The sequence below is a fragment of the Nicotiana attenuata genome, chromosome 2, assembly GCF_001879085.1.
Source record: "Nicotiana attenuata strain UT chromosome 2, NIATTr2, whole genome shotgun sequence".
Taxonomy (NCBI): domain Eukaryota; kingdom Viridiplantae; phylum Streptophyta; class Magnoliopsida; order Solanales; family Solanaceae; genus Nicotiana; species Nicotiana attenuata.
This window is the reverse complement of record NC_031990.1, coordinates 22,944,232-22,953,739: the sequence shown is the minus strand read 5'-3', so window position 1 is coordinate 22,953,739 and position 9,508 is coordinate 22,944,232. Positions and strand designations below refer to the sequence as shown.

The 9,508-nt window shown below is 35.3% G+C and overlaps 1 protein-coding gene across 1 annotated transcript; it reads left to right on the top strand.

Moving 5' to 3' along the window:
* On the top strand, positions 2,550-9,312 carry LOC109205369 (WD repeat-containing protein 44-like). The gene is made up of 7 exons (XM_019368082.1): positions 2,550-4,405; positions 6,038-6,128; positions 6,344-6,501; positions 6,635-6,686; positions 6,792-6,874; positions 7,510-7,603; positions 8,159-9,312. The coding sequence occupies exons 1-7, from the start codon at positions 2,867-2,869 to the stop codon at positions 8,764-8,766; spliced, it is 2,625 nt and encodes an 874-aa protein (XP_019223627.1). The 5' UTR covers positions 2,550-2,866; the 3' UTR covers positions 8,767-9,312.

Below are 9,508 nucleotides of genomic sequence, written 5' to 3'. Positions count from 1 at the left end.
ATTACATATTGAACACTCTTAGTGAATTTTTTGGTTTTGCACTATTGTACCACTTGGACTCTATATTCTGAAATGAAAATCCGATGTTTTGATCGATTATTATTAATTTTATAAAGATGTTCTTGAAATCATTTCTCTCAATTTATATAATTTCTTGTAAAAATATGCACCGCCACGTAAATTAATGGCATGACTCTACAAATTCGTTTGGAGCCTTCTCTGTATCATGTTCTCATTAATTGCTTATTCCTTTCCCTTCTTCTGTATTTTTCTTTTAATTTACAAGTTGAATCAAATTAGTTGGTTATTGTACAAAGCACATGCATGCATGGTTTAATGTATGGGTAGAACGTGTATATTAGCTCACATATTTTTTAGTATAAATATAAATTCTTTTAGGTTCTTTGCGTATTTTTTTTATTTTTTATTTTCTTTAGTGAAAATTCTGTCTTTACCGCTGATTTACCGATGCTACAAAAAATGCAGGTTTTGCTGATTTAGCCAGAGGCGTATGTAGTGTATTTATGACAGGTTCAATTGAACACATAAGTTTTGACGTGGAGTAAAAATTTCATAAAAACTGCAAAAATAGTAGATATAAATTCTTAACTTTAAAAATATAATCGATTCAAATGCTAAAACCCTTCCATAAAATTTAAATTCTGGATCTACCTCTGAATTTAGCGCGCGTGTTTGTTTGTGTGTGTGTCTGTGTATATATATATATGTATGTATTAAAGTCAAGAGTCTAAGCTAGCGTTTGGACATAGATTTAGTTGAAACTTAAAAAAATAATTTTTGAAGTAGTTTTGAAAAATAATTTTTGGAAGTTGAAATTATGTTTGGACATGCATTTTATTTGAAAAAAATTTGAAGTTTTGTGAGTTGGAGAACAAGTTTCACCCAAAATCTACCCTAAACTAGATTTTGGACTTGAAAAATAATTCCAGAAATTTTTCAAAAATAAATCATTAATCTATGAACAAACAATATTTTCAAAAAAAATTTGAAAAAAATTTGCCAAAATGTATGGCCAAACGGGGCCTAATATGTTTGGTTAGGCATCTCATTAGACTCTTGAATTTATTTCAACCAATTAAATCAGAAAGGTACATCCCTTGGTAGCTCAAACATGCTGTTTGGAATCAAGCCACGTGGTGTGTTTCTATTGCTCTTGACAGTTTTTGATTCTTTTCTCTTTACTTAAATCGTTTGATATTTTGTTAGATATCTCTTGGAAAAATGAGCATCGTTTTTTTAGTTTTTATGAATCTGTTTGACAGTTAAATAAATATAGGAGCTCGTTTCACGGAAATTACAAAGAATACTCCTGGTATAAATGACATAGTTTTATTATCGATAAAGATCTATCGCAGTAAAAGCACAAACTGAAATAATCGGCAAAGTAAATATAATTCGAACTTCAATATAATAGGTTGAAGTTTCACTTTTAAAGTTCATTGTTATATATACATGATTTTGTATGTTATATTATAAGAATATTTAAGCTTTGGAAGAATATTGTAAATTTCTTATTTCTAATGTATGATTTTTCATTAGATAATTTATCAACTCCTCCATGCCCACACCCATTAAAAGCAATGAGTAAGTAGGCCATTGGCTGTTCAAAAACTAATTTTCATTATTAAATTATATTTATTCCTCACACACATGCACCGATATCCGTTACAAACTTATTATCTTTGGTATATTTTTTTGTTCATCCCACACTTTACTTTAATTAAATGCGGATCTAGGATTTAAATACTATGGTTCGAGATACTTCTATAAATTCATTGGTCGTTTGAGTTACTGCATTTGAAATTTAATAGACGTTATACGTATCTAATAGAATTCGGAACACAATTATAAAAGTTCAAATCAAAACTATTGAATTCGTAATTCGGCTGAACCCTGTTATTATTAATACCATAATTAATTAATTAATTCATATTCTCACTTTGATTTATAATTTAATTATGATAAATTAGTATGGTTAGAAAAACATCAAGCGCGAGTATGCTTTTACAACTTGCCATCCCTTCTACTTCATTATTATCCATCTAAATACTAGTATAAGATTCACCAACAATATTATCAAATTTTTTAAAAATATTTTGTTCAAAAAGTATGATTCATTCTCCAACCAAATACTAAAAAATATTATTTAAATATATTTTTAGAAAATAAGTTTCTTTCTTTTTAACAAATATTTTGTAAAGAATATTTTTGACCAAACACATATAGTACTAGCAATTATTGACTTAAAAAAAATTCATAGCCACGAAATGATATGGTACCGTGGATGAGACTCATTTTCTCTTAACCAGAGGTCTTGGGTTCGAGCCCTAGGTATGAAAAAATTCTTGGCAGGAAGTGGTTCTCTCCGAATGGAGCGCTTACACGGTGCGAATCTGGATATAGTCGATTTTAATACGGGATACCGGAAACCAAGTGAAAAACTAAAAAAAAATAAATAAAAAATTAAAGATTTGGAACTTGTCCCCATTTAAATGGAGCACTTATTGTTTTTCTTCATTTCTTTCTGTCTTTTTTCCTTTGGTCTTATTGAGTCATTTCTCTTTCTTCTTCACTTCCCCCTGCATAGGGCTTCAGTATCCCTCTCTCTCTCTCACACACACACGCACACACTCTCTCTCTCTCTAAACCCATCATCGGATCTGAGTTCCTAAAGCTAACCCCACAATCTCCCCGTTTTCCCACACACTCACAAGACTCATATTTATACACGCAGAGATACTTTGTACGCATTACTGTGAGCTAAGTTTATAGCTGGATCTCAGTCTTTGAGGTGACTACGACGCATTTTCATGGGAATGCTGCCTCCAAACGTAGGAGGAGAAGAATGAGCAAAACCAGCAGAGAAGAATACGAAGAGAACGACTACTTTCACGACTCTCTTGATCGTTTACTCTCTTCTACACACACTTCTTGTTCCTCTTCTTCTTCGCCTTCGGAAGACGAAGACGAGGATAGAGATCCTAGGTTCAACTTGGGGTCACCCAATTATGCCATTTTAGACCCACTGAAATCAGTCCCTAAATTCCCAATGGGCGTTTTAAACAACTATGATGTTTGGATCTCTGAACCTTCCTCTATTGAAGAACGTCGTTTTCGTCTTTTTCGTCAAATGGGTCTTAGCTACAGATCGGTTTCATCACTTAATTTGAAGTGCCAAACTAGCAGTAGTAATAGTAGTAGTAAATGTAGTGTTTCTAGGATCGTTCGATCAAAATTAGATGGCGATTCCAATTCCGCTAGTTTTCCTTCTTGTTCTTTAGTTCAAAAAAATAATGAAATTCTTTGTGTTAATGTGAGTGATAGTATAGTTGTACATAATAATGGAAATGTGGATCAATTACATAATGGCAATGGATCTGCAGTGGTGACGATTAGAGCTGATTCGAGGGACAATGACAGCTGTAATTTGTTGGAAAATGGCGAGGTAGAGGAGGAGGGCGATGATTTGGAATCAAATGGAGATGTTGAAATTGAGGAGACCGCGTGCACGATAAAAGATCTGGATAATGGGAAGAAGTTTGTGGTCAATGAAGTGAGGGAGGACGGGATGTGGAACAAACTTAAGGAAGTTAGTACAGGTAAGCAGTTGACTATGGAAGAATTTGATATGTGTGTTGGAACTTCACCAATTGTTCAGGAATTGATGAGACGACAGAATGTGGAAGACGGGAACAATAATAATAATAATAATAATGATAATTTGGATAACATGAATGGGATTGCTGGAGCTGGGCTTAAGACTAAGAAAAGGGGAAGCTGGCTAAAGAGCATTAGAAATGTGGCTAGCTCGGTAACAGGTCATAAGGAGCGGCGAAGTAGTGACGAGAGGGACACGTCTTCTGAGAAAGGTGGCCAAAGGTCAAGCTCTGCGACGGATGATAGTCAGGATGGTTCCGTTAATGGACCTGAAAGAGTTAGGGTTCGACAGTATGGAAAATCTAGCAAAGAACTTACTGCTCTTTATAAGAGCCAAGAGATACAAGCACACAATGGATCTATTTGGACTATTCAATTTAGTTTGGATGGAAAATATCTTGCTAGTGCTGGTGAGGACCGCGTCATACATGTTAGGAAGGTTACATCATCAGAGAGAAAAGGTGAACTATTGTTGGATAAACGAGAAGACGGGAATTTGAATCTATTGTTTTCGGCTACTGGATCTCCAGAGCCATCTACTATGTCGCCAAATTTTAATGGTCATTTTGAGAAGAAAAGAAGAGGAAGGTCATCTATAAGTCGAAAATCAATAGGCTTTGACCATGTTTTGGTTCCCGAGACTGTTTTTGCGCTTTCAGAAAAGCCTATCTGTTCATTTGAGGGCCATTTGGATGATGTGCTTGACCTCTCGTGGTCCAAGTCGGAGGTTAGCTGCCCTTCTTAATTTTTTTCTTATATATCTAACTGTTTTATGGGATAATAGTTATGACCTGAATATAACATAGTGGATACAGAATATTTGTGAAGTTGATACCAACTTATTTTGCATTAAGGTGTTAGGATTAGTTGATTGATTTGTTGATATTTGTGCTCTTTTTTCATAGAGTTTCATCTGACAGAAGAATCATGTTTTGTTGAATTGTTCGTTACAATCTGGCAGATTTAGTCTTTAACAGGCAAATCACCTGCTTCTATGCCCTTTGGTTTCTAGAATATTTTCAGGATGCAGTTTTATAGTCCTAGATGCTGCACCTGTTACATCATATAATGATTTTATACAAAATTCCTCTGAGCTTTTGTTAAGTACTGATGACTGAGAAAGAAGCGATTCAGAAATCTGAGGAGACACAATAACAGTCTCCTTTTGAAGTGGTTATGGAGATCTTGAATTGAGGAGGAGACATTGTGGAGGCTGGTGACCATAGAGAAGTACAAGATGGAAATTTTTTTGGATGACAGTAACACCAAGTCATTCTTATGGAGTTGGGCATTGGAAATATATCAGAAACTTATGGAATATGTTCTCAGAAAACACTTTTAGGTGATGGTGGACAATTTTAATTTGGAAAGAAATATGGTGAGTACATACACCCTCGAAGATGAATTCCCTACCATTTTCAGCACAAAGGTGCAATGATTGGGAAATGGAGATTATGAGCAGCTTCATGCAGATGATGATAGATAGCTATAGATAGCTTCAAGGCAGCAAACAATACCAAATAGGTTATTACGGAAGGAACGTAAGGATGGCCTTTTCTTAGTAATGTCTGGGTATAAAGTATTGTCTCAAAGTAGAAAACAAGAACTAATGTGGCCATGAAAATTGATATGGAGAAATAAAGTACCTTACAAGGTAGAGCGTTTTTCATGGTAGTGGCCAGAGGCTTGGTTGACCCAACACAATCTTCAAATAAGAGGTATGACCATTTGCAACTGACGTGTAATGTGTGAAGAAGATTATGAAGACGCAAAACACTTAATTCATCCACTGCAGAATCACAATCCATATATGGTACATGTTTTTAAAATTTGCTTGAAGTCAGATGGTGCATACATCCGACACATTGTTGGAATAGAAAAGGACTACAAAAAGGCGACAAAAAATTGTGGAGCACCATACCAGCGGCTATATGGTGGACTGTGTGGAAGGAAAGAAATTAGAAATATTCTGAAGGCAAAAGAGAAAGTATTTGTACCTTAAAGCATAGCTGTTTAGCTCTCTTAGCCTTTTGGTATACAAATGAAAATGTACAGGAAGTAGATTGTTAATTTCCTTAGTTCTATCACATGTAGCTAGTGTACTAAGAGACATATTGTTGGAGTTGTACTACTCATCCATTGTAATCGCTGTTTGATATTCTTTATTAGTAACATTTTCAGTACATTTAAAAAAATATTGATGAGTGGTAACCCCTAAGAATTTCTTGTAATAGTTCTCCTCAAAAATTTGTGTCCAGATGCCCCATAAGTTCCTACATTGATTAAGTGAGCTCTATTTTGTGGTAATTTTTCCTGGATGCATCTCGTTAATTGTCTTCCTCCCACTTCCCTTTTCCAGCAATTGCTCTCATCATCAATGGACAAAACAGTGCGGCTTTGGGAACTTTCTAGCAAATCTTGTTTGAAGATCTTCTCGCACAGTGACTATGGTATGTGACCTGAACTCTTATTTTTTCATCGGTGTACTCCCCAGGCCAGTTTCAGAGTTCAATGTTCTTCGTTTCAGTCAAAAGATTCTGTAGAAAGGAGGACATTGTAGTGTATAGCCTAGAAATGAACATGTTAATAGATGAATGCATACATTGGAACTTTTTCACTAATTGGCTGATTGCAATGTTTTCTTGATTTCCTTGCCTTGATTCAGTAACCTGCATCCAGTTTAACCCTGTTGATGATAGATACTTCATCAGTGGGTCCCTAGATTCTAAGGTTCGCATATGGAGCATTCCGGAGCGGCAAGTTGTTGATTGGAACGATCTGCATGAGATGGTCACTGCTGCTTGCTACACACCAGATGGTCAGGTTAGAGTCCGCTGAACATAGATCTTGTTCTGATGTTATGCCAATCCTATTATAAGGCGAAAACCAAATGTCCTGGATATGCATATTTTACAGTTTAAGTTTCAAATGTGTTTTTGTAACTTTTTTTGTCAAGGGTGCATTTGTTGGGTCGTACAAGGGGAGCTGTCATTTGTATAACACATCAGGTTTGACTTATTGTGCCTTTGCTGTCCCCTCTTTATTCCCATCTTCTTCTGCAGAGGAAAGTTATGTACTCCACATGTTAATACTTTATACTTCTCTGCTTTCAGATAATAAATTGCAGCAAAAAGCGAAAATCAATCTGCAGAATAAGAAAAAGAAGACTCATCAGAGGAAAATTACTGGTTTCCAGGTACAGTAATTTTAATTGATTGCTGATGCTGGAGCTTATCTTTGCAAGTTCATCTATACGTACTTTTGTTGTATTAAAAAGTTACTTTGCATATGCTATATCTGTGCATATCTTTATCCGACTTTTAAATTTTTACTGTAGTTTTGTATTCTAAAAGGTCAAGTAAATAATTTATCAAGGTTCTTTCAAGCTAAATAAAAGAACAAAAATATTAAATAATAATATGTTACCTTTAAAAAAATAATAATAAATACTGGGTAAAAAAATAGGTAGTCGGGTACACGGACAAAGAGGTGTTTGCACATTCTAGTGTTGTAGATTAGGAGCTAAAATTTGCTCCCGAAAAAATTGACGTTTATATTATATTAAACTGAATTTGGTCAATGTATTTGGGATAAAATTAAATTTTGAAAGAGTTGAACTTTTCTTCAGTATAGAAGTGTGTCTCACATACATATTGTGTACTAAAATATTGAAAAGTGTAGGAAAAAGTTTTCGTTTTAGGAAAGTGAACACACTTTGGGACAATCCAAAATCGGAAGTAGGTCAATATTTTTAATGGATGAAGCAGTCCAAGTAAGTTTGGGGTCTTCAACTTGTGAATTAATTAGTGACTGGTATTTCTTAATGAACAGTTTGTGCCAGGAAGTACATCACAAGTGCTTATAACATCTGCAGACTCAAGAATTCGGGTTGTTGATGGTGCTGATCTTGTTCACAAGTTCAAAGGTACATTAACTGCTATATTACCTTGTGAAGCTTGTAAAGTTTGTAGGTTGCATCGATACTGCTATGTTAGAACTGATTAAGGTTTCAACTTTGGTTGACTTGACCATTAGTCTATGTTGCACGGACTCTTCAAAATCCTTGCCGCACCCCTGTCAGCACGACATGAGTGTGGGATCCACACCGAATTTGGTCAACTTACCTTGGGTGCTTTGACTATACCTATGACCGAGAAGTATAGATTGATGGGTATTTGGTTTGATTTTGTGGGTTTATGTCATATATATAACTTTATATAAAGTACGGGAATGCTTTGCTATTATACGAGATATCTTATGAATAAGATATTAAGTTGTTTATACTGTGTGAGTTGATCTTTTTTGAGGAGTCTGAACCTTATGCTATTTCTCCTTTCTTTGTGCTGCTAAACAATCGTTTCCACTGCTTGAACTTTTAGCTCTTTAGGAATTGTGTGTGCATGTTTTTCTATTATGCACAATTTTCATTTTTAGTTTCGTGTACTCTTCCTCATCATTGAGTTAGCACGAACTATGACAGGTTTTCGCAATACAAGTAGGCATATCTCAGCCTCTATGACAGCTGATGCTAGATATGTGGTCTGTGCCAGCGAAGATTCAAATGTCTATATCTGGAAACACGAAAACGACTCTCGACCAAGCAGGAATAAAGGTGTTACTATTACACAGTCTTATGAGCATTTTCATTCTCAAGATGTTTCAGTAGCCATTCCTTGGCCTGGCATGTCGGACACTTGGAGATTTCAAAGTACATCTTCGGGGGAACAAAGTGATCATGTTGGTCTCGATGAGGTTTCCACTGCTAACCATCCACCTTCACCTGTTGAAGAGAATGGTAACGAGTGCTCGCCATTGACTTCTGGCTGTAGTAACAGCCCTCTTCATGGAACAATATCTAGTGCCACGAACAACTACTTTTTTGATAGAATCTCAGCAACATGGGCAGAGGAAAAACTTCTTCTAGCTAGTAAATATCGTAGTAGTCCTCGAGTGAGTACAGATTCTAGTATTGACTTTTCCAGTGGTTTAAATCAAACAAAGTCTTGCTGGGGTTTGGTCATTGTAACTGCAAGCCACCGAGGGAAAATCAGGACTTTCCAAAATTTTGGCTTACCAATCCGGTTTTAGAGCCAAAATGGAAGTCTTCGCGATGATTGGAATAATACAGAGAAGATTAGCATGACCCATGCCCAAAGCAAGAACGTCTTGGGTGTGTTGGTCGAGATGCCACAATACACAGCTACAGCCAAATTGTCGAAATTTGTACAGATATTGGTGAGATATGTATTATAAGCAATTTTTCTTTCTTTTGTATCAAAGACTCAGATAAGGACCCTGCCTGACTAGGCATTGTGAAGGGAGAAAAGTAGGGCAAAAAGAAAGAGGAAAGATCTATCATGATCTGAGGATAGTATAATGAAAAGGAAAAAAAGAAGGTACAGCTTTGTTAGAAAAATATACTATTAGTTTTTTTCTGTAATCAGCAATTGTAGAGTTGAAAATCTTGTAATTTCATTGTCCATTTAATTGAAACACAATTCTTTGATAAATCACTCAAGCAGGCTTTGTATGCATAAAGTCAGTGAAGCTAAGAATGAATGGTTTCTGTTGTACTTGAAGTTCATCTATGAGTAGATGTGGAAAATGTATTTGTAAGAGTTTCTTCAACATTGACATCCTTGCCTCTCTCTTGTCCATCCCGATTTGTCTGAGACTGAAGCGTAATTATTGTTATTATAGTAAAGATTAGTATAAAAAATTGAGTGAGATTTTATAGAAGCGCTAGATAATGAGTTTGTGAGGTGTGATACTATGCATCAATCCCAAATAAGTTCAAGTTGGTCCATTTAGGCTTGTCTCAGTTTAATAT

Bases quoted from the DNA above. Each gene is read 5' to 3' on its own strand.
- LOC109205369 (XM_019368082.1), top strand. From the start codon at position 2,867: ATGAGCAAAACCAGCAGAGAAGAATACGAAGAGAACGACTACTTTCAC. The intron at 6,687-6,791 runs GTTTGACTTATT...CTCTGCTTTCAG, and splicing joins TCATTTGTATAACACATCAG to ATAATAAATTGCAGCAAAAA. The intron at 6,875-7,509 runs GTACAGTAATTT...CTTAATGAACAG, and splicing joins GGAAAATTACTGGTTTCCAG to TTTGTGCCAGGAAGTACATC.